Source organism: Rutidosis leptorrhynchoides, chromosome 8, assembly GCF_046630445.1.
Source record: "Rutidosis leptorrhynchoides isolate AG116_Rl617_1_P2 chromosome 8, CSIRO_AGI_Rlap_v1, whole genome shotgun sequence".
In the NCBI taxonomy this organism is placed as follows: domain Eukaryota; kingdom Viridiplantae; phylum Streptophyta; class Magnoliopsida; order Asterales; family Asteraceae; genus Rutidosis; species Rutidosis leptorrhynchoides.
In genome coordinates this window covers 242642910-242670136 of record NC_092340.1, presented here as the reverse complement: position 1 = coordinate 242670136, position 27227 = coordinate 242642910, and the positions used below count along the sequence as shown (strand labels likewise).

At 33.6% G+C, this 27227-nt stretch overlaps 1 protein-coding gene across 1 annotated transcript; it reads right to left on the bottom strand.

Annotated features, from left to right (window-relative positions):
* Nucleotides 1–16692: 16692 nt before the first annotated feature.
* Nucleotides 16693–17205, bottom strand: LOC139864060 (ras-related protein Rab11B-like). The gene is made up of 2 exons (XM_071852646.1): nucleotides 17006–17205; nucleotides 16693–16882 (listed from the first exon to the last, which is right to left on the bottom strand). The coding sequence occupies exons 1-2, from the start codon at nucleotides 17203–17205 to the stop codon at nucleotides 16693–16695; spliced, it is 390 nt and encodes a 129-aa protein (XP_071708747.1).
* Nucleotides 17206–27227: the final 10022 nt, after the last annotated feature.

The following is a 27227-nucleotide window of genomic DNA, read 5'->3' as shown; positions in this document are numbered from 1 at the left end:
ACACTTATCAAAATACTTCTACTTAACAAAAATGCTTACAATTACATCCTCGTTCAGTTTCATCAATAATTCTACTCGTATGTACCCGTATTCGTACTCGTACAATACACAGCTTTTAGATGTATGTACTATTGGTATATACACTCCAATGATCAGCTCTTAGCAGCCCATGTGAGTCACCTAACATATGTGGGAACCATCATTTGGCAACTAGCATGAAATATCTCATAAAATTACAAAAATATGAGTAATCATTCATGATTTATTTACATGAAAACAAAATTACATATCCTTTATATCTAATCCATACACCAATGACCAAAAACACCTACAAACACTTTCATTCTTCAATTTTCTTCATCTAATTGATCTCTCTCAAGTTCTATCTTCAAGTTCTAAGTGTTCTTCATAAATTCTACAAGTTCTAGTTTCATAAAATCAAGAATACTTCCAAGTTTGCTATCTTACTTCCAATCTTGTAGAGTGATCATCCAACCTCAAAAAATCTTTCTTATTTACAGTAAGATATCTTTCTAATACAAGGTAATACTCATATTCAAACTTTGATTTAATTTCTATAACTATAACAATCTTATTTCGAGTGGAAATCTTACTTGAACTTGTTTTTCGTGTCATGATTCTGCTTCAAGAACTTTCAAGCCATCCAAGGATCCTTTGAAGCTAGATCCATTTTTCTCATTTCCAGTAGATTTATCAAGAAAACTTGAGGTAGTAATGATGTTCATAACATCATTCGATTCATACATATAAAGCTATCTTATTCGAAGGTTTAAACTTGTAATCACTAGAACATAGTTTAGTTAATTCTAAACTTGTTCGCAAACAAAAGTTAATCCTTCTAACTTGAATTTTAAAATCAACTAAACACATGTTCTATATCTATATGATATGCTAACTTAATGGTTTAAAACCTGGAAACACGAAGAACACTGTAAAACCGGACATACGCCGTCGTAGTAACACCGCGGGCTGTTTTGGGTTAGTTAATTAAAAACTATGATAAACTTTGATTTAAAAGTGGTTCTTCTGGAAAAATGATTTTTCTTATGAACATGAAACTATATCCAAAAATCATGGTTAAACTCAAAGTGGAAGTTTGTTTTCTAAAATGGTCATCTAGACGTCGTTCTTTCGACTGAAATGACTACCTTTACAAAAACGACTTGTAACTTATATTTCCGACTATAAAACTATACTTTTTCTGTTTAGATTCATAAAATATAGTTCAATATAAAACCATAGCAATTTGATTCACTCAAAACGGATTTAAAATGAAGAAGTTATGGGTAAAACAAGATTGGATAATTTTTCTTGTTGTAGCAACGTGAAAATTGGTAACAAATCTATATTAATCATATCCTAGCTAACTTATATTGTATTATACATGTATTCTAATATATTATGTAATCTTGGGATACCATAGACACGTATGCAAATATTTTGACATATCATATAGACCCATGTGTATATATTATTTGGAACAACCATAGACACTCTATATGCAGTAATGTGGGAGTTAGCTATACAGGATTGAGGTTGATTCCAAAAAAATATATACTTTGAGTTGTGATCTAGCCTGAGACGTGTATACACTGGGTCGTGGATTGATTCAAGATAATATATATCAATTTTTTTCTGTACATCTAACTTTGGACAACTAGTTGTAGGTTACTAACGAGGACAGCTGACTTAATGAACTTAAAACATCAAAATGTATTAAAAGTGTTGTAAATATATTTTGAACATACTTTGATATATATGTACATATTTGTTATAGGTTCGTGAATCGACCAGTGGCCAAGTCTTACTTCCCGACGAAGTAAAAAATCTGTGAAAGTGAGTTATAGTCCCACTTTTAAAATCTAATATTTTTGGGATGAGAATACATGTAGGTTTTATAAATAATTTAAAAAATAGACACAAGTACGTGAAACTACATTCTATGGTTGAATTATCGAAATCGAATATGCCCCTTTTTATTAAGTCTGGTAATCTAAGAATTAGGGAACAGACACCCTAATTGACGTGAATCCTAAAGATAGATCTATTGGGCCTAACAAACCCCATCCAAAGTACCGGATGCTTTAGTACTTCGAAATTTATATCATATCTGAAGGGTGTCCCGGAATGATGGGGATATTCTTAAATATGCATCTTGTTAATGTCGGTTACCAGGTGTTCACCATATGAATGATTTTTATCTCTATGTATGGGATGTATATTGAAATATTAAATCTTGTGGTCTATTGTTACGATTTGATATATATAGGTTAAACCTATAACTCACCAACATTTTTGTTGACGTTTTAAGCATGTTTATTCTCAGGTGATTATTAAGAGCTTTCGCTGTCGCATACTTAAATAAGGACAAGATTTGGAGTCCATGCTTGTATGATATTGTGTAAAAACTGCATTCAAGAAACTTATTTCGTTGTAACATATTTGTATTATAAACCATTATGTAATAGTCGTGTGTAAACAGGATATTTTAGATTATCATTATTTGATAATCTACGTAAAGCTTTTTAAACCTTTATTGATGAAATAAAGGTTATGGTTTGTTTTAAAATGAATGCAGTCTTTGAAAAACGTCTCATATAGAGGTCAAAACCTCGCAACGAAATCAATTAATATGGAACGTTTTTAATCAATAAGAACGGGACATTTCAGTTGGTATCCGAGCGTTGGTCTTAGAGAACCAGAAAAATTTGCATTTGTGTGTCTTATCGAGTTTGTTAGGATGCATTAGTGAGTCTGGACTTCGACCGTGTTTTTTTTAAAAATGATTGCTTAACATTTTTGTTGGAAACTATATATTATTAACATGTAAATATTATGTGATATATTAATCTCTTAACGTGTTTGATATTATGTGATAGATGTCTACCTCTAGAACAAGTCCCATTGACTCACCTAATCATAATGAAGAGTCAAATGTAAATTGGAATAATTCGTGGACTGATTCACAAGTTCCCGAAGAGGAACCGGAAGAAGAGTCGGAACCGAAAGAAGAATCGGAACCGGAAGAAGAGTCGGAACCGGAAGAAGAAATAGAACCAGTGGGGGAAATAATAAAACGGTTAAGTAGAAGAAAATCCTCAACCAACCGACCAAAGTTAATTACGGTCAATGGTGTTTCCGCCAAGGAAGCAAAGTATTGAGAGGATTACCAATTCTCCGATGAATCGGATCCCGACAAGGAATCCGATGATGTTATAGAAATTACCCCAACACAATTTAATAAGGCAAAAGAGAACAATAAGGGAAAGGGCATAAAAATAGAGAAATTTGATTCCAAACCCGATGAACTTTATATGTATCGTCCACCAGGTTTTTCTAAACCAATGTGGAAAACAACGGCTCATATTAGGGGAACATCATATATCTCTAGAAACTTGTCAAAACGAACCAAAACCGAAGAAGAAGAAACGAGCGAGTCGGAATAAGATAGTTGTATTCGTGTGGTGTAATATATGTAATATAGTGTGCTTATGCTTTATGATATATGTAAAAATTGCTTGTATTAATAAGTATTTTTTTATTATGAATTTAACTCTTGTCTATTTTACAGTATAAAAACACAAAATGGATAGACAACCCAATATTTTAAGAGACCTACCCGGAGACATGATTGATGAAATCTTGTCTAGAGTCGGTCAGAATTCCTCGGCACAACTATTTAAGGCGAGATCAGTTTGTAAGACATTCGAAGAACGTTTCAAGAATTCCTTGGTTTATAAAAGGCTTTCGTTCGAAAGATGGGGGATATCACATTGGGAAATCCATAAGTTACGATGTGTTTACTTTGAAGCATATATTGCGGGGAACCCAAATGCTATTTTACGCAACGGATTAAGAAATTATTTTGACTCAATATATCCGAATATAGGACTTCGTGATTTAGAAAAAGCGGCTAACATGCAACATAAAGAAGCATGTTATGCTTACGGCTTAGTAATGTTCGCTCCTCACCAAAGTGAGAACAAGAACATCGGGCTACAACTATTAAACAAAACGTTCCCACAAGTGACGGAGTCGGTAATTGGGGTAAGAAATGAGGTTTTTAGATTGTTAAGGGACTGTTGGATATTACGTAACACTCGTCCCTTTGACGACGTTAGAACACGCTGTCTTATCAACGGCCATAACGGTTATGTTCCACAAGACCAAGGATGGGAAGTAGTCCTTGTAAAACCAGAATGCATGACTTGTTTCTGGATGTATGAATTACGTGTCTTTATTGCCTTTACTGAACGACTTGTGTACTAGCTAGAATTATCTTCACAACTATCTTGTATCAAAGTTATTGTGTGCTATATTTCATGCTATATGTAAAATAAGTGGTATTGTAAGTTTGTAAAATATTGTGTAAAAGTTTGAACGCGAAATATTATTATAATCAGTTTTTTATATAGAATTGTAGTAGTTGAATTGTATATTAGCTACTAAGTATGAACTTAACGGGTATGTACTACCCGAATTTAAACTTATAAAACGCTAATATGAAGAAAAAGCTTTTATAAATGAGTTCATATTATGCTACGAGATACTATTGACTACTCTTAATATTCTGTATGATTAACTTGTTTCATTTGACTATTTGAAGGAAATGGCACCGACTACTCGACAAACCTTGAATATGAGCGAAGAGGAATTTCGTGTCTTTCTTGCTTCAAACATAGCCGCAGTACAGGCTGCGCTACATACCAACAATAACCTTGGATCTAGCAGTACAGGAAATCGTGTAGGATGCACCTACAAAGAATTCACTGCTTGCAAACCTTTGGAATTTGATGGAACCGAAGGACCGATCGGATTGAAACGGTGGACCGAGAAGGTCGAATCGGTGTTTGCCATAAGTAAGTGTACTGAAGAGGACAAAGTGAAGTACGCTACGCATACCTTCACAGGTTCTGTGTTAACATGGTGGAATACCTATCTAGAGCAAGTGGGACAAGATGATCAATGTTAATAACATTTCTCGATGCTTCTCTACACGGACCTTTCTTCTGGTTGATTCGAACCAATCAAGCTACTTACCTTTTAGCAGATAGTAAGAAAAAAGATGCTGTACCATTCAAAAGAAAATAACTGTTTTATAGGCGGTCATCAATGAGGGCCTTCATACTATCTACTACAGAATCAGTCACTTTTTCCTCGTAATTCTCAATTGTCAGATTATGCCCTTGCGACTCTAGACTCTAAATAAACAAAATCCATTGAGAAACCCAAAATCATAATAAGAGAGACGCTCATCAAAAAAATATGGAGACATTCTGGATTGATAATCAAATTATTCCCTCCAGACAGAAAGTTACTTTTTCCTGTACGAGTAGTGAAGAACTAAATGAGAACTTTTGTTGGTTGTTGACCAACGGAAAGAAATGGGATTGTGTCAACTTCATTCCTTCATATTTCTATTTTTTTATATTGTGTAACCCAAAGCGCGAGCACTTGATGAACGAGAAGTACCGTCCCAGAACCGAGGTCAATAAGCTCAAGACAGAACTTAGAGGGTTACGAACCCAAGGATTTGATATTACCACGTACGAAAGACCATTCACAGAATTGTGCCTATTGTGTCCGGGAGAGTTCGAAGATGAGGAAGAGAAGATCGACGCGTTTGTGAAAGGATTACCGGAAAGAATCCAAGAAGATATAAGTTCACACGAGCCCGCCTCCATACAACAGGCATGTAGAATGGCTTACAAACTAGTGAACCAGATTGAAGAAAGAATTAAAGAACAGACTGCTGAAGAGGCCAATGTGAAGCAAGTCAAAAGAAAGTGGGAGGAAAACGGTGATAAGAATCACCAATACAACAACAACAGCAATTACAACAATAATCGCAACAACTATCCCAACAATCGCAACATCAATCGCAACTACAACAAACGGCCCAACAACAACAACAACAACAACAACAACAACAACAACAACAACAACAACAACAACAACAACAACAACAACAACAACAACAACAACAACAACAACAACAACAACAACAACAACAACAACAACAACAACAACAACAACAGCAACTACAACAATCATCCCAACAACAATAATAACTGCAACAACAACAACAATCAGAAGCAGCAATGCCAATAAATCTGCTTGTTACGGGTACGTTTCTTATTGACAATAAATCTGCTTACGTTTTATTTGATTCGGGTGCGGATAGAAGCTATATGAGTAGAGATTTTTGTGCTAAATTAAGTTGTCCATTGACGCCTTTGGATAGTAAATTTTTACTCGAATTAACAAATGGTAAATTAATTTCAGCAGATAATATATGTCAGAATCGAGAAATTAAACTGGTTAGCGAAACATTTAAGATTGACTTGATACCAGTAGAGTTAGGGAGTTTTTATGTGATAATCGGTATGGACTGGTTGAAAGAAGTGAAAGCAGAGATCGTTTGTTACAAAAATGCAATTCGCATTATACGAGAAAAAGGAAAACCCTTAATGGTGTACGGAGAAAAGGGCAACACGAAGCTACATCTTATTAGTAATTTGAAGGCACAAAAACTAATAAGAAAAGGTTGCTATGCTGTTCTAGCACACGTCGAGAAAGTATAAACTGAAGAAAAGAGCATCAATGATGTTCCCGTCGCAAAAGAATTTCCCGATGTATTTCCTAAAGAATTACCGGGATTACCCCCACATCGATCCGTTGAATTTCAAATAGATCTTGTACCAGGAGCTGCACCAATAGCTCGTGCTCCTTACAGACTCGCACCCAGCGAGATGAAAGAACTGCAAAGCCAATTACAAGAACTTTTAGAGCGTGGTTTCATTCGACCAAGCACATCACCGTGGGGAGATCCTGTTTTGTTTGTCAAGAAGAAAGATGGTACATTCAGGTTGTGTATCGACTACCGAGAGTTGAACAAACTTACCATCAAGAACCGCTACCCACTACCGAGAATCGACGACTTATTTGATCAACTATAAGGCTCGTCTGTTTATTCAAAGATTGACTTACGTTTCGGGTATCATCAAATGCGGGTGAAAGAAGATGATATTCCAAAGACTGCTTTCAGAACATGTTACGGTCATTACGAGTTTATGGTCATGCCGTTTGGTTTAACTAATGCACCAGCTGTGTTCATGGACCTTATGAACCGAGTGTGTGGACCATACCTTGACAAGTTTGTCATGGTTTTCATTGATGACATACTTATTTAGTCAAAGAATGACCAAGAACACGGTGAACATTTGAGAAAGGTGTTAGAAGTATTGAGGAAGGAAGAATTGTACGCTAAGTTTTCAAAGTGTGCATTTTGGTTGGAAGAAGTTCAATTCCTCGGTCACATAGTGAACAAAGAAGGTATTAAGGTGGATCTGGCAAAGATAGAAACTGTTGTAAAGTGGGAAACCCCGAAAACTCCGAAACACATACGCCAGTTTTTAGGACTAGCTGGTTACTACAGAAGGTTCATCGAAGACTTTTCCAGAATAGCAAAACCCTTGACTGCATTAACGCATAAAGGGAAGAAATTTTAATGGAAGGATGAACAAGAGAAAGCGTTCCAGTTATTAAAGAAAAAGCTAACTACGGCACCTATATTGTCATTGCCTGAAGGGAATGATAATTTTGTGATTTATTGTGACGCATCAAAGCAAGGTCCCGGTTGTGTATTAATGCAATGAACGAAGGTGATTGCTTATGCATCTAGACAATTGAAGATTCACGAACAAAATTATACGACGCATGATTTGGAATTAGGCGCGGTTGTTTTTGCATTAAAGACTTGGAGGCACTACTTATATGGGGTCAAAAGTATTATATATACCGACCACAAAAGTCTTCAACACATATTTAATCAGAAACAACTGAATATGCGGCAGCGTAGGTGGATTGAATTGTTGAATGATTACGACTTTGAGATTCGTTACCACCCAGGGAAGGCAAATGTGGTAGCCAACGCCTTAAGCAGGAAGGACAGAGAACCCATTCGAGTAAAATCTATGAATATAATGATTCACAATAACCTTACTACTCAAATAAAGGAGGCGCAACAAGGAGTTTTAAAAGAGGGAAATTTAAAGGATGAAATACCCAAAGGATCGGAGAAGCATCTTAATATTCGGGAAGACAGAACCCGGTATAGGGCTGAAAGGATTTGGGTACCAAAATTTGGAGATATGAGAGAAATGGTACTTAGAGAAGCTCATAAAACTAGATACTCAATATATCCTGGAACGAGGAAGATGTACAAGGATCTCAAGAAACATTTTTGGTGGTCGGGTATGAAAGCCGATGTTGCTAAATACGTAGGAGAATGTTTGACGTGTTCTAAGGTCAAAGCTGAGCATCAGAAACCATCAGGTCTACTTCAACAACCCGAAATCCCAGAATGGAAATGGGAAAACATTACCATGGATTTCATCACTAAATTGCCAAGGACTGCAAGTGGTTTTGATACTATTTGGGTAATAGTTGATCGTCTCACCAAATCAGCACACTTCCTGCCAATAAGAGAAGATGACAAGATGGAGAAGTTATCACGACTATATTTGAAGGAAGTCGTCTCCAAACATGGAATACCAATCTCTATTATCTCTGATAGGGATGGCAGATTTATTTCAAGATTCTGGCAGACATTACAGCAAGCATTAGGAACTCGTTTAGACATGAGTACTGCCTATCATCCACAAACTGATGGGCAGAGCGAAAGGACGATACAAACGCTTAAAGATATGCTACGAGCATGTGTTATTGATTTCGGAAACAGTTGGGATCGACATCTACCGTTAGCAGAATTTTCCTACAACAACAGCTATCATTCAAGTATTGAGATGGCGCCATTTGAAGCACTTTATGGTAGAAAGTGAAGGTCTCCAATTTGTTGGAGTGAAGTGGGGGATAGACAGATTACGGGTCCAGAGATAATACAAGAAACTACCGAGAAGATCATCCAAATTCAACAACGGTTGAAAACCGCCCAAAGTCGACAAAAGAGCTACGCCGACATTAAAAGAAAAGATATAGAATTTGAAATTAGAGAGATGGTCATGCTTAAGGTTGCACCTTGGAAAGGCGTTGTTCGATTTGGTAAACGAGGTAAATTAAATCCAAGGTATATTGGACCATTCAAGATTATTGATCGTGTCGGACTAGTAGCTTACCGACTTGAGTTACCTCAACAACTCGCGGCTGTACATAACACTTTCCAAGTCTCGAATTTGAAGAAATGTTTTGCTAAAGAAGATCTCACTATTCCGTTAGACGAAATCCAAATCAACGAAAAACTTCAATTCATCGAAGAACCCGTCGAAATAATGGATCGTGAGGTTAAAAGACTTAAACAAAACAAGATACCAATTGTTAAGGTTCGATGGAATGCTCGTAGAGGACCTGAGTTCACCTGGGAACGAGAAGATCAGATGAAGAAGAAATACCCGCACTTATTTCTAGAAGATACTTCAACACCTCCAACTGCTTAAAATTTCGGGACGAAATTTATTTAACGGGTAGGTACTGTAGTGACCCGAACTTTTCCATGTTTATATATATATTAAATGAAATTGTTATTTACATGATTAAGTGTTTCCAACATGTTAATCAATTAAACTTGTTAAGACTTGATTAATTGAAATAGGTTTCATATAGACAATTGACCACCCAAGTTGACCGGTGATTCACGAACGTTAAAACTTGTAAAAACTATATGATGACATATATATGGATATATATATAGTTAACATGATATTATGATAAGTAAACATATCATTAAGTATATTAACAATGAACTACATATGTAAAAGCAAGACTACTAACTTAATGATTTTGAAACGAGACATATATGTAACGATTATCGTTGTAATGACATTTAATGTATATATATCATATTAAGAGATATTAATACATCATATTATCATGATAATATAATAATTTAAAATCTAATTTGATATTATAAACATTGGGTTAACAACATTTAACAAGATCGTTAACCTAAAGGTTTCAAAACAACACTTACATGTAACGACTAACGATGACTTAACGACTCAGTTAAAATGTATATACATGTAGTGTATATACTTCTACTTAACAAAAATGCTTACAATTACATCCTCGTTCAGTTTGATCAACAATTCTACTCGTATGTACCCGTATTCGTACTCGTACAATACACATCTCTTAGATGTATGTACTATTAGTATATACACTCCAATGATCAGCTCTTAGCAGCCCATGTGAGTCACCTAACACATGTGGGAACCATCATTTGGCAACTAGCATGAAATATCTCATAAAATTACAAAAATATGAGTAATCATTCATGACTTATTTACATGAAAATAAAATTACATATCCTTTATATCTAATCCATACACCAACGACCAAAAATACCTACAAACACTTTCATTCTTCAATTTTCTTCATCTAATTGATCTCTCTCAAGTTCTATCTTCAAGTTCTAAGTGTTCTTCATAAATTCTACAAGTTCTAGTTTCATAAAATCAAGAATACTTCCAAGTTTGCTATCTTACTTCCAATCTTGTAGAGTGATCATCCAACCTCAAGAAATCTTTCTTATTTACAGTAAGATATATTTCTAATACAAGGTAATACTCATATTCAAACTTTGATTCAATTTCTATAACTATAACAATCTTATTTCGAGTGAAAATCTTACTTGAACTTGTTTTTCGTGTCATGATTCTGCTTCAAGAACTTTCAAGCCATCCAAGGATCCTTTGAAGCTAGATCCATTTTTATCATTTCCAGTAGCTTTATCCAGAAAACTTGAGGTAGTAATGATGTTCATAACATCATTCGATTCATACATATAAAGCTATCTTATTCGAAGGTTTAAACTTGTAATCACTAGAACATAGTTTAGTTAATTCTAAACTTATTCGCAAACAAAAGTTAATCCTTCTAACTTGACTTTTAAAATCAACTAAACACATGTTCTATATCTATATGATATGCTAACTTAATGGTTTAAAACCTGGAAACACGAAGAACACTGTAAAACCGGACATACGCCGTCGTAGTAACACCGCGGGCTGTTTTGGGTTAGTTAATTAAAAACTATGATAAACTTTAATTTAAAAGTGGTTCTTCTGGAAAAATGATTTTTCTTATGAACATGAAACTATATCCAAAAATCATGGTTAAACTCATAGTGGAAGTTTGTTTTCTAAAATGGTCATCTAGACGTCGTTCTTTCGACTGAAATGACTACCTTTACAAAAACGACTTGTAACTTATATTTCCGACTATAAAACTATACTTTTTCTGTTTAGATTCATAAAATATAGTTCAATATAAAATCATAGCAATTTGATTCACTCAAAACGGATTTAAAATGAAGAAGTTATGGGTAAAACAAGATTGGATAATTTTTCTTATTGTGGCAACGTGAAAATTGGTAACAAATCTATATTAATCATATCCTAGCTAACTTATATTGTATTATACATGTATTCTAATATATTATGTAATCTTGGGATACCATAGACACGTATGCAAATGTTTTGACATATCATATCGACCCATGTGTATATATTATTTGGAACAACCATAGACACTCTATATGCAGTAATGTGGGAGTTAGCTATACAGGGTTGAGGTTGATTCCAAAAATATATATACTTTGAGTTGTGATCTAGCCTGAGACGTGTATACACTGGGTCATGGATTGATTCAAGATAATATATATCAATTTTTTTCTGTACATCTAACTTTGGACAACTAGTTGTAGGTTACTAACGAGGACAGCTGACTTAATGAACTTAAAACATCAAAATGTATTAAAAGTGTTGTAAATATATTTTGAACATACTTTGATATATATGTACATATTTGTTATAGGTTCGTGAATCGACCAGTGGCCAAGTCTTACTTCCCTACGAAGTAAAAATATGTGAAAGTGAGTTATAGTCCCACTTTAAAAATCTAATATTTTTGGGATGAGAATACATGCAGGTTTTATAAATAATTTACAAAATAGACACAAGTACGTGAAACTACATTCTATGGTTGAATTATCGAAATCGAATATGCTCCTTTTTATTAAGTCTGGTAATCTAAGAATTAGGGAACAGACACCCTAATCGACGCGAATCCTAAAGATAGATCTATTGGGCCTAACAAACCCCATCCAAAGTACCGGATGCTTTAGTACTTCGAAATTTATATCATATCCGAAGGGTGTCCCGGAATGATGGGGATATTCTTAAATATGCATCTTGTTAATGTCGGTTACCAGGTGTTCACCATATGAATGATTTTTTATCTCTATGTATGGGATGTATATTGAAATATGAAATCTTGTGGTCTATTGTTACGATTTGATATATATAGGTTAAACCTATAGCTCACCAACATTTTTGTTGACGTTTTAAGCATGTTTATTCTCAGGTGATTATTAAGAGCTTCCGCTGTCGCATACTTAAATAAGGACAAGATTTGGAGTCCATGCTTGTATGATATTGTGTAAAAACTGCATTCAAGAAACTTATTTCGTTGTAACATATTTGTATTGTAAACCATTATGTAATAGTCGTGTGTAAACAGGATATTTTAGATTATCATTATTTGATAATCTACGTAAAGCTTTTTAAACCTTTATTGATGAAATAAAGGTTATGGTTTGTTTTAAAATGAATGCAGTCTTTGAAAAACGTCTCATATAGAGGTCAAAACCTCTCAACGAAATCAATTAATATGGAACGTTTTTAATCAATAAGAACGGGACATTTCAATTTGGCCCAACTTGTACAGCTATTTATTGATAAAAAGAATAAACTGCACCCGCCTAGGTTCGAACTCGTAACCTCTTGCTTAATGAGCACCCTTCTAATCCACTGAGCCATTCGTTCGTTTTTGATTAAACTCTCTTGATTATTTATTTACTAAGTATGAATCAGTTTATCTATATCCTACTTATATTATTCATCATCGTTATTTACTATTGTATCATCATCATCATTTTTATCTAATCTTAACATCATCATCCTTTTATCATCATTTCAGAATGATCTTAAACATAACGATAATCATCATCGTTATTATCATATCGTAATCATCATCATTATTTCCATCATCATATCCGTCACTATCAACTATCATCATCAACCTTATTCATCGTCTTCCTCGTTTAACCTTATCAGTCCTATCATCATAGAGCATCATCAATTCATCATCATCTTCTCATTCACATTAAAACAGTAGCAGCTGCAATTTACATCGGTGGTGTGTGGCGGTCATTAGTCAGTCAAAGAACTGAAGGAGCTGCAGTTATGGGGTGGCGGTTGGGCTGTCATTGAGGGATAAAAGGGTGGCGAGATGGTGGTCTAGTGGTGGTTGTCATGATCGCAAGAGGGTTGAGAGATGATGAAGTGTTAACAGGAAATAATCGAAGTAAAAAGGGTGGTGTTAATTTGATATGATTTGAGGAGGGTTTCGGTTATGTTTAATGATCACGGTGATGGTGATTCATGGTAGTGGTGGTGTTGTAGGGTGGTGGAAGGAGGATGGTTGATGGTTGTCAGTGGTGAAGGAGAAAGTGTGAGCCAAGGTGGTAGAAGTGGCGGTTGCATATGGTGTTATAAGGTGGTGCAACGTGGTGATGGGGTGACCGAGGTGGTTGCCGGTTATGTGGGTTCGGACAGAGAGAGAAAGAGACGAGAGAGTAGAGAGAGGGTTCGTTGTTCATGGTTGTTCCGGCGAGAGTGGAGATTAAGGGTGGCGGTGGTGGCGACCCTATTGTCGGGTGACAGTGGTGGATGTTCAATGAAGAAGAAGGCAAGTGTGGTTGCCTTATATGTGTTTAGATGTTTTAAGTATATATATAATTATATACCTATACTTCATATATAATGCAGATTACAAGAAAATTAAAAAAGTAAAAAGTGACAAACAGTATTCCCAATTCAAATCTTCACGGGCATATGTACTGTTAGACTGCCGACAGTTTTAACACTTAGTGTATATCGTGCTCCGTTGGTAATTCAGGGGCGGATAAAAGTGTTCAGAAAAATTCCATATTTTTAAATTAATTTTATTTATTTATTTTGGTCATTATGGTATAGAATTCGATCATTACTTTGTTAAATAAAAATTACATCAACTGTCCATCTCATTTATGGGTAAAATATAAAAAGTGTTAAAATTAACTAATTAGATCCTAAATATACTTTTAATAAGCCTATAACTTATATAACTCATTTTCGGATCACCTTTTATTTTAAAATTACATAAGTTCGAATTTAACCTGCTTAATATCAATCGGAATATCAAACGAGTATTACAAGCATTTAATATTTATTTTTAATATACTTTATTTATATATAGAGATTATTATAATATCTTATTTTTATATTATTAATTTTTAATAACAACAACATATAATACTTCAAATTATATTCTGAATTATTATTTATATCTACATACACATATCTATTTACAATTAATTGTTCGTGAATAGTCGAGAACAGTCGAAGGGTAATTGAATATATGAACACCATTCAAAGTTTTTGAGACTTCAACATTACAGAATTTGCTTATCGTATCGAAACCATATAAAGATTAAGTTTAAATTTGGTCGGAAATTTCCGGGTCGTCACAGGCGTGACCCGAATATTTGATTTCGGCGGTATCAAAAGTCGTAGCTGAGAGGAGATCGGGAGTTGCTCTGGGTGTTTGAACAACATTGACAGTTGAGGCGGTTATTGGTTTGTAGTTCCGACAAGTAGTGTTGAAGACCTTGTATCGAAAGTCTACTCATTCGACGTATGAGATGAGTGTGCATGTCCCAAATGGAGTTTGGCGGTATAATGGTGGTTTGACGTTCTTGGTTGGAATGGAGATTGATGTTCGGGGTTTGTTCAAAATCTTCAAGTGGGAGATTGTTGAGTAGTGAAGAGTTTGCTCAAAGTCTTCAAGTGGGAGATTGTTGAAGGTGTGAAGAATTTGATCAAATGAACAAGTCGAAGAGAGCTTGACTTGGTGAACAAGTCGTAGGGAGCTTGACTTGGTGAACAAGTTGTAGGGAGTTTGACTCGGTGAACAAGTCGTAGAGATTTTGTTGCCTTAATTAAATCTTCTAGTAGGAATATAGTATGGAGCAAGTAATAGATATTTATGGAATGTCTTTTGCTTGAAGGACAAGTATAACTTGGTGGACAAGTTTAACTCTTCCTATAAATTGTAACCCCTAGCCTCTGTAATGTGTGCACAAAATAATAAGAAAATCTCTGGTTTGCGCTCGTGGAGTAAACCCTTCTCCGTGTTTTGGAGTTGGGATATAACCACGTTAAATACCCTGTGCCGTTTATCGTTTTTATTTATCGTTCTAGCTTTATTAATCGTTTGTCATTTGTGGGTTTGGTGGTTTGATGAATCACCTGTCTTGTTAGGGCCTACCGAATTCCTAACAAGAGATGTGTTGAAACGTTTTTAACTGCTCCTCCTCACGAATGGGATTTCATGGTGTCTGTTATCTCACAAAAAGAAAACCTTCATGCCCGTTCATTAAAAGATGTTATCGGGCATCTTAAAGTCCTCGAGATCAAAATGTTGAAGAACAAACGGGTTAAGTCGATGCTAGGGCTGTAGATGAGATTGCAAGCAAGACAGTTTAAAAGATTTAATAAATAAAGAATAAAGCAACAAAGATGGAGGTGAAGTGTTAACAGTAAGTCATTTTTGCATATCATATGTAATACCGAATAGCAGTTACTCATTTAGGTTGGCTAATTTCGGATTATGTTTTGATATCGTTTAGTTGATTATATTACTGGACAAAACGTAATTCTAATTGGAAAAAAAATACTCAGTTAATTGCGTATCTGAACTGTCACAGTTATAGTACTGGGTATCTTCTGAACTTGCATTACAAAATTCAAATGTACCCATGCTTAGGTAGTTATGTGTGGCAATGTTGACCTATGAATGAGTTCATTTGGGTTGGTTTTGTATGCCAAATGAAATAATGGGTCATCGTGAATTCAGTACTAGTGTGCTTGACCAGTTTTTAAGCTTATGAAACCAGCTCTGTTTTTTTTTTTTTTTTTAATAAATAAATACTTTGTCGACTAAATTGATTGATAGTACGGGCAACCATTGGCTCTATGTTGCTCCACCTCTATTCTTGAACCAAAATAATATTTTGTAACAAAAATCTTTATTATTTGTATTTTATTTTCCGTATGATTGAGGACCTGAGTTCCTTGCAAGAGGTCTCAGGTTCGAATCCCGTCTGGGACGAATATTTAGTGGTAGACAGGGAGGGATGAAAACAGCCAGGAAGTAATCATGTTAGATTGCGTACATCAGAGTATGGGATCGAATTACCTTTTTGTATTTTCCAGTTTGATGTTTTCGTGGTGACATGTTGCTGCTAAAAAGTAAATATTACAGAAAGTGACAACAACCTGCTGTATTTCCTGCTACCCGCCCGGAATTTTCTAAGAATACTTTGCAGTTTGCGCTAACGAAACATGTTTCAAACCTGCTTTTTCAACAACAAAAAACTCGACAACATATAGAAACAACATCTACATATATACTACCAAATCATGATGTATTTCAAAACAAATAAAACGATAATGTCCAAAATGGTATAAATGAAAATGTGTACAAAATATCTAAACTTTCACAACCGTAACTCAGTCCAATCCATCATCACCGTATTGATCTTTGTCTAGGTCATCGTTGTTGAGATAGATCAGTTTTATTCCCCACGAGCATGATAACAACGTCCCGATCCTTGGTGTAATCTCGAAGCTCCTTGATCCATTTTTCAATAGCATTTTCAAATGTACGAATACTTGTAATGTCATAAACAATAAAAGCACCTATCGCATTTCGATACATAGAACTAGGAATAGCACGATACCTGTATATGTTATTGATATATATGACATAAAAAGATCACATTGTTGAATTAAGGTGGTGAAAATTAATTGCTACAAACTTTTCAATTTCAATGATTAATTAATACGAATTGAAATATATATACCTCTCATAACCTCCCGTTTCCCAGATTTGGAGCCTGATAATCTTGTTATCGATATCAACGTCACGTGTTGCAAATTCAACACCAATGGTACTTTTATGTTCGTGGATGAATTTGTTTTGGGAAAATCGTGAAAGAAGATTGGTTTTACCGACACAAGGATCACCCATCAAAATAAGCTTGTACAATTCATCGAAGTCCATATCTTTTATCTCTTCTTGTTAAATGGAGATAATTGAAAATTTGTGTTGCAAGGAATATATATATATATATATATATATATATATATATATATATATATATATATATATATATATATATATATATATATATATATATATATATATATATATATATATATATATATATATATATATATATATATAGGGGCAGGATCAATGGGGAAGTAACCAATCGGGGGGAAGCGGGGGGAAGCGAAATTTTTTTTTTTTTTCGTTTTTTTGAAAATTTTTTTTCCGGCATCAAGATCACACGAAAATATGAACATTTAGAAGAGACACTTCGTGATGAATGTTATTATTTAGGCGGGAAAACGATCGACAAAAATAACATTCAAGATAATATTGTTCGTGAAGAATATGAAGGTTTTTTTTCCATGTTTTGTGAAGTAAAATTTAGCCCGATTTAGAGTTTAGGGTTAACGGTTTAGGGTTTAGGGTTTGGTGTTTGGGGATTATTCCATAAACCCAAAACACCAAACCCTAAACCCTAAACCCTAAACTCTAAACCGTTCGTGTTAGAAACTAAATCTAAATCCTAAATCTAAACCCTAAATCTAAACCCTAAACCCTAAATTTCTAAACCCTAATATCTAAACCATATAAACCCTAATATCTAAACCCCAATAGCTAAAACCTCAAAATACGCTCGAAAAACACGATAATTGTTATATATTACTTCTTCGAGTGTTTTTCCGCCAAAATAAAAACATTTATCACAAAGTGTCTCTACTAAATGTTCATATTTTCATCTCATCTATAATGTTCGTGAACAAAGTTTTTTCAAAAAACGAAGGAAAAAAAAAATGTGCTTCCCCCCGCTTCCCCCCGATTGGTTACTTCCCTCTTGATTATATATATATATATATATATATATATATATATATATATATATATATATATATATATATATATATATATATATATATATATATATATATATATATATAGTGGTAGTATCAAGAGGAAAGTAACCAATCGGGGGAAGCAAAAACTTTTTTTTTTCTTTTCGTTTTTTGAAAAAACTTTGTTCACGAACATTATAGATGAGATGAAAATATGAACATTTAATAAAGACACTTTGTGATAAATGTTTTTATTTTGGCGGGAAAACGCTCGAAGAAGTAATATATAACAATTATCTGAGGTTTTAGCTATTAGGGTTTAGATATTAGGGTTTTTAGGGTTTAGATATTAGGGTTTAGAAATTTAGGGTTTAGGGTTTAGATTTAGGATTTAGATTGAGTTTTTAACACGAACGCTTTAGAGTTTAAGGTTTAGGGTTTAGGGTTTAGGGTTTGGTGTTTTGGGTTTATGGAATAAACCCAAAACACCAAACCCTAAACCCTAAACTCTAAATCGGGCTAAATTTTACTTCACAAAACATGAGAAAAAAAGCGTTCATATTCTTCACGAAAAATATTATCTTGAATGTTATTTTTATCGATCGTTTTCCCGCCTAAATAATAACATTCATCACGAAGTGTCTTTTCTAAATGTTCATATTTTCGTGTGATCTTGATGCCGGGAAAAAAATTCCAAAAAAACGAAGAAAAAATAATTCTTCCCCCCGCTTCCCCCCGATTGGTTACTTCCCCATTGATCATGCCCCTATATATATATATATATATATATATATATATATATATATATATATATATATATATATATATATATATAATCAATGGGGAAGTAATCAATAGGGGGAAGCAAAAAAAAAATTCGTTTTTTTGAAATTTTTTTTCAGACATCAAGATCACACGAAAATATGAACATTTAAAAAAGACACTTCGTGATGAATGTTATTATTTAGACGGAAAAACGATCGAAAAAAATAACATTCAAGATAATATTGATCGTGAAGAATGTTAACGTTTTTTTTTCTTCATGTTTTGTGAAGTAAAATTTAGCCCGATTTAGAGTTTTGGGTTTAGGGTTTGGTGGTTTGGGTTTAGTCCCTAAACCCAAAACACCAAACTCTAAACCCTAAACTCCAAACCGTTCGTGTTAAAAACTCAATCTAAATCCTAAATCTAAATTCTAAACTCTAAATTTCTAAACCCTACTATCTAAACCCTATAAACCCTAATATCTAAACCCTAATATCTAAAACCTCAACATACGTTTGAAAAACACGATAATTGTTATATATTACTTCTTCGAGCGTTTTTCTTCCAAAATAAAAACATTTATCACAAAGTGTCTTTATTAAATGTTCATATTTTCAATCTATAATGTTCGGGAACAAAGTTTTTTCAAAAAACGAAAAAAAAAATTTGCTTCCCCCCGCTTCCCCCCGATTGGTTACTTACCCCTTGATCTTACCACTATATAAGGGCATGATTAATGGGGAAGTAACCAATCGGGGAAAGCGGGGAAAGCAAAAAATTTTTTGTTTTTTTTTGAATTTTTTTTTCAGGCATCAAGATCACACGAAAATATGAACATTTAGAAAAGACACTTCGTGATGAATGTTATTATTTATGCGGGAAAACGATCGACAAAGATCGACAAAAATAACATTCAAGATAATATTGATCGTGAAGAATGTTAACGGTTTTTTTCATGTTTTGTGAAGTAAAATTTAGCCCGATTTAGAGTTTAGGGTTTAGGGCTTAGGGTTTTGGGTCGATGTTAATTAAATATCTATTTAAATATATATCTAAAGGGACTGATCGTGTTGCCGCAAAGGTTTCAAGGCCTATAATTGAAAGTTCCTCTACAAACGTTGAAGAAAATAACATCAATGAGATACAAAATTTTGTCGACGCACGGTTCATATGTGCACATGAAGCTTGCTGGCGTATATTTAATTTTCCTATTCATCATCGTGAGCCACTGGTGCAGATACTTGCAGTGCATCTGGAACACATGCAGACCAAGACTTTTAGAGATAATCAGAGCTTATAGTCAGTTATCAATAATCCAGCAGGGAAGAAAACGACTTTGACTGAATGGATGTCATATAATAGGAATAGTGCTGATGGAAGAAATCTCACTTACTTAGACTTTCTGTTGTCTTACAGTTGGGAGTCGAATAAGAAATTATGAAAAAGGAGGAAAGTAACCACAAAGTTCGCAATCGAAAGGTTGTCCTATATGTACCCTTCTGCTGGAGAGGTTTTCTACTTGTGCATGCTGCTCTGTCATGAAAAAGGGTCAACATCTTTTATAGACTTACGAACAGTGAACAGTAATGTTTACCCTATTTATCGTCTTGCTTGCGAGGCAATGGGTCTGTTGGGTGATGACAGAGAATGGGGTAAAACATTAGAAGAAGCGAGTGTCGTTGTGACCGCTTCCCAACTGCGTACATTGTCCACTTCTTATTATATTGTGAAGTAGGAAACCCATTGCAGTTATGGCAGCAACAATGGAAGATAATGTCAGTTGATATCCCTATGAGAGCATCGAGGATGTTAAATATTAATAACTTGCACGTCAACCAGCCTGAATTGCAGTACCTGGTCCTTTATGAAATAGATGTACTGCTTCGTGAATTCTCTAGGACATTATGTGATTTCGGATTACCTGCTGTACCACAAGAGTTAATACAAGATCTTCAGAACTGACTAATAATGGAAGAGAGAAACTACGATCGTGACGCACAAATGGCTGAAAAACAAGCACTTGAAAGCAAACTAAATCCACAGCAAAAGCGCATATATGATATCATTTTGTCTGCTTCTTCCAATAACCTTCAGGAACTTCTATTTGTGTACGGACATGGAGGTACTGGGAAGACGTTCTTTTGGAAAGCTGTTATAACACCTTTACGTTTAGATGGTAAAATTGTTTTAGCTGTCGCATATTCTGGAATAACATGCATCCTTGCTACTACCATCTGATCAAACTGCACATTCATGCTTTAAGTTACCTCTTCAAATCACTGATGAATCTATGTGCAATGTACGATAAAAGACTAATCTCGGAATACTGTTGCAGCAAGCAGATCTTATAATGTGGGACGAAGCACCGATGAATGATAAACATTATTTTGAAGCACTGGAAAGAACGTTGAGGGACTTATCCAACAATGAAAATGTCCCATTTGGTGGCAAATCAATTATCTTAAGAGGCGATTTTCGGCAGACATTACCAGTAGTCAAAAACGGTTCCAGATCTCAGATATTAGATGCCTCAATTGTTAACTCATACTTATGGTCGTCATTCAAAGTTTTTAGGTTGATTGAAAATATGAGGCTATCCCGTCCTAACCTAACCGATCAAGAGCAAGTTTCAATTGAAAATTTTTCCTAATGGATTTTGGATATTGGTAATGGTAATATCGGGGTACAAGACGATTACGATCCTCAAAGTTGTTCATGGGCTTCAGATCCCCCAGCAGTACTGCATTAGCAATGAAGATAATGGTCTTTCTCAACTTATTTCTTATATTCATGACGAAGATGCACTTCAAAGACCAACTGCTACAAAATTGCAACAACAAGTTATTGTGTGTCCTAAGAACGATGAGGCTGACAATGGTAACAACAGATTTAACCAGTTATAGAAGCGAAGACATAGCAACACCGTACGTTAATGATGGAGGTGAATCGGAACTTCTATACCCAACTGAATACTTAAACACACTAAACTTTCCGAATTATTCAACAAATGAATTGCATCTAAAGGTAGGTGTCCGCATAATTCTGTTGCGAAACATAAGTGTTAAAGGCGGTCTATTTAATGGGACACGAATGATCGTAAAGCAACTGTTACCGAATTTAGTGGCAGCAGAAATTATAACTGGAATAAGGATTGGCGAGAAAGTTTTCATACCACGAATGACTCTGAATTACAAAGATAATATTCTGCCGTATATTTTAAAAAGGAAACAGTTTCCTTTGAAAGTATTGTACGCTATGACCATTAACAAAAGTCAAGTTCAATCTTTGAATAAAATAGGAGTCTACGTTCCTAACCCGTTTTCGGTCATGGGCAGCTATATGTCGCTTTGTTAAGAGCAACAAGTCCAAATGGTTTAAAAATACATATAAAACAACAAGAAAATCACGGACCACACGTTACGAAAAATATTGTATATAAAGATTTCTTGCGTGGAATAGCAGATTATCTGGTTTGTGATTACCCGTATTTATATCTTAGATACTACTTTTTAACAACCATTTTTACTTGCAACTATTATAACATATGTATTGCATATTTTTTATTTTTCATTTCAGGAAGACGGAAGTTAACTAAGGTACGACTTTTGATTTACATCAACATTGTAAGTAACAGTTACATATACATTTCTTATAAACATGATATGCATATCATATATTCAAACATTTAGTGTATATATCATGTCTAAAACTGCTACTCTACTATATCAGAATAGCTGAACTCCTATTAAGTTTTTTGGAGTACATATGTAAAACAATAACAAATCATATCAACACCATAAGAATATAATGTTTCATCACAGGTACATGAATGTCGTTAGCAATATTTTGTGTTCTAGCAGTACATAGTTTACTTTTGTTACATCATGTATTATTTTATATCCTACTTTTCTGTTTCATATGCAATTATTTCAACTATAATTTAAATGTTTTTACTCACATCTACACATTTGTTTTACCCTCATACCTTAACAAAGTACATGTGTATCTTATATTTATCATCCAATGACAACAGACTGAAGATAGGGCTAATGACAATATTGGTGTGACAGAAACTCTCAGACAAGAACATATTAACATCCACAAATTTTACCGTTTAGCCGTTAGCGTAGGATCTGTCATTTGTTTTTTTTTTTTTTTTTTGCAGTTTTTAGTAGTTTTGTGTTTTATTACATGTAACTGCTTCATAATCTGCTATGTAACAAATTAAAATTACAGTATTTTCAGTGCTAAAAAATTACGAAATTTTAGTATACCTAAAGAAACACTTTAAAAAAAGATACAAAAAAACTTAATGATATAACAAACACATAATTTATTATTTTCTATTCTTATACACGTATTTAACAAAAAAATATATTTTGGTATACAGTTATAAAATCATCGAACCAGAAAATAATCCTATAAACAATTTTATGTAGCTTTCTATTAACAGTTTATTCAGGGGTAATTAAGTCATTGTACTTCCTGTCATATAAAACTCTCACCAACCTTTCTTGCCCCATTCGTGCACACAAGTTCAAGTGACCGATCATTTTCGTTGTCCATATCCTTCAAACAAGAACAGGTAAATAATTCTTTCATTTAACTTACATCAACCTCTGTTATGTAAATCGTTTATCAATTGCTGTCAGTATAATATCATAGTCAGCTTTAGGGTTTTGCAACACTTATATGTCACGAACTTATCTTGATAAGCTCACGTGCGGCACTTAGTCTCTACTAAGTCAGCGTTACTCGGACCTTATAACGATTCAAGTAACCAAAAGAGAAAATATTATAGAACAAGTGGAATTGAAGAAAATACTTATATTGCTTGAGAATGCTTTACAAGAGAGAATGTTTGAGATTTGAGGTGTGGTGTACCAAATGAGGCCACCCCTATTTATACTAATCATATCACAAAATGGATGGCTAGGATTAAATACAATGGATGGCTAAGATCTAAGAACTAGAAGCTTCATGTGTCTAGATATTTCCATGGACATTCTATACCATTCAATGGAAGAACTCATGGGAAAGTTCTAGTGAACTTCCATGAGGTTCTTGGTGTAGTGACCCGAACTTTTCCATGTTTATATATATTAATTGAGATTGATATTTACATGACTAAATGTTTCCAACGTGTTAAGCAATCAAACTTGTTAATACTTGATTAATTGAAATAGGTTTCATATAGAAAATTGACCACCCAAGTTGACCGGTGATTCACGAACGTTAAAACTTGTAAAAACTATAAGATGACATATATATGGTTATATATATAGTTAACATGATTTTATTATAAGTAAGTATCTCATTAGGTATTTTAATAATGAGTTATATACATAAAAAATGAGACTATTAAATTAAGAAACTCAAAAACGATATATATAACGATTATCGTTATAATAACGTCTTACTAGGTACATATGAATCATATTAAGATATTGATACACTTGGTTAGTTATGTTAAATGATAAGTAAATATATCATTAAGTGTATTAACAATGAACTACATATGTAAAAATAAGACTACTAACTTAATGATTTCGAAACGAGACATATATGTAACGATTATTGTTGTAACGACATTTAACTGTATATATATCATACTAAGATATATTATATATCATAATATCATGATAATGTAACAATTTAACATCTCATTTGATATAATAAACAATGGGTTAACAACATTTAACAAGATCGTTAACCTAAAGGTTTCAAAACAACATTTACATGTAACGACTAACGATGACTTAACAAATCAGTTAAAATGTATATGCATGTAGTGTTTTAATATGTATTCATACACTTTTGAAAGAATTCAAGATACTTATCAAAATACTTCTACTTAACAAAAATGCTTACAATTACATCCTTGTTCAGTTTCATCAACAATTCTACTCGTATGCACCCGTATTTGTACTCGTACAATACACAACTTTTAGATGTATGTACTATTGGTATATACACTCCAATGATCAGCTTTTAGCAGCCCATGTGAGTCACCTAACACATGTGAGAACCATAATTTGGCAACTAGCATGAAATATCTCATAAAATTACAAAAATATTAGTAAGCATTCATGACTAATTTACATGAAAACAAAATTACATATCCTTTATATCTAATCCATATACCAACGATCAAAAACACCTACAAACACTTTCATTCTTCAATTTTCTTCATATAATTGATCTCTCTCAAGTTCCATCTTCAAGTTCTAAGTGTTCTTCATAAATTCCATAAGTATAGTTTCATAAAAATCAAGAATACTTCCAAGTTTGCAAGTCTACTTCCAAGCTTTCTAATCCATTCCAAGTAATCATCTAAGATCAAGGAACCTTTGTTATTTACAGTAGGTTATCTTTCTAATTGAAGGTAATATTCATATTCAAACTTTGATTCAATTTCTACAACTATAACAATCTTATTTTGAGTGAAAATCTTACTTGAACTGTTTTCGTGTCATGATTCTGCTTCAAGAACTTTCAAGCCATCCAAGGATCCTTTGAAGCTAGATCCATTTTTCTTATTTCCAGTAGTTTTATCCAAAAAACTTGAGGTAGTAATGATGTTCATAACATCATTCGATTCATACATATAAAGCTATCTTATTCGAAGGTTTAAACTTGTAATCACTAGAACATAGTTTAGTTAATTCTAAACTTGTTCGCAAAAAAAAGTTAATCCTTCTAACTTGACTTTTAAAATCAACTAAACACATGTTCTATATCTATATGATATGCTAACTTAATGATTTAAAACCTGGAAACACGATGAACACCATAAAATCGGATATACGCCGTCGTAGTGAAACCGGGGGCTGTTTTGGTTTGGATAATTAAAAACTATGATAAACTTTGATTTAAAAGTTATTCTTCTGGGAAAATGATTTTTCATATGAACATGAAACTTTATCCAAAAATCTTGGTTAAACTCAAAGTGAAAGTATGTTTTTCAAAATGGTCATCAAGATGTCGTTCTTTCGACGGAAATGACTACCTCTTTAGTAATTGACATGTAACTTAAGTTTCTGACTATAAACCTATACTTTTTCTGTTTAGATTCTTAAATTAGAGTTCAATATGAAACCATAGCAATTTGATTCACTCAAAACGGATTTAAAATGAAGAAGTTATGGGTAAAACAAGATTGGATATTTTTGATCTTTTTAGCTACGGGAAATGTTTAACAAATCTATACAAATCATATCCTAGCTAACTTATATTGTATTATAAATGTATTCTAATATAATATGTAATCTTGGGATACCATAGACACGTATGCAAATGTTTTGACATATCATATCGACCCATGTATATATATTATTTGGAACAACCATAGACACTCTATATGCAGTAATGTTGGAGTTAGCTATACAGGGTTGAGGTTGATTCCAAAAATATATATACTTTGAGTTGTGATCTAGCCTGAGACATGTATACACTGGGTCGTGGATTGATTCAAGATAATATATATCGATTTATTTCTGTACATCTAACTGTGGACAACTAGTTGTAGGTTACTAACGAGGACAGCTGACTTAATACACTCAAATCTTTAAAACATAATAAAAATGGTTGTAATTATATTTTGATCATACTTTGATATATATGTACATATTTGTATAGGTTCGTGAATCGATCCGTGGCCAAGTCTTATTTCCGAGGAAGGAAATATCTGTGAAAGTGAGTTATAGTCCCACTTTTAAAATCTAATATTTTTGGGATGAGAATACATGCAGGTTTTATAAATGATTTACAAAATAGACACAAGTACGTGAAACTACATTCTATGGTTGAATTATCGAAATCGAATATGCCCCTTTTTATTAAGTCTGGTAATCTAAGAATTAGGGAACAGACACCCTAATTGATGCGAATCCTAAAGATAGATCTATTGGGCCTAACAAATCCCATCCAAAGTACTGGATGCTTTAGTACTTCGAAATTTATATCATATCCGAAGGGTGTCCCGGAATGATGGGGATATTCTTATATATGCATCTTGTTAATGTCGGTTACCAGGTGTTCACCATATGAATGATTTTTATCTCTATGTATGGGATGTGTATTGAAATATGAAATCTTGTGGTCTATTGTTACGATTTGATATATATAGGTTAAACCTATAACTCACCAACATTTTTGTTGACGTTTAAAGCATGTTTATTCTCAGGTGAATACTAAGAGCTTCCGCTGTTGCATACTAAAATAAGGACAAGATTTGGAGTCCATGTTTGTATGATATTGTGTAAAAACTGCATTCAAGAAACATATGTCGATGTAATATATTTCTATTGTAAACCATTATATAATGGTCGTGTGTAAATAGTATATTTTAGATTATCATTATTTGATAATCTACGT

Bases quoted from the DNA above. Each gene is read 5' to 3' on its own strand.
- LOC139864060 (XM_071852646.1), bottom strand. From the start codon at position 17,205: ATGGACTTCGATGAATTGTACAAGCTTATTTTGATGGGTGATCCTTGT. The intron at 16,883-17,005 runs GTATATATATTT...TAACATATACAG, and splicing joins GAAACGGGAGGTTATGAGAG to GTATCGTGCTATTCCTAGTT.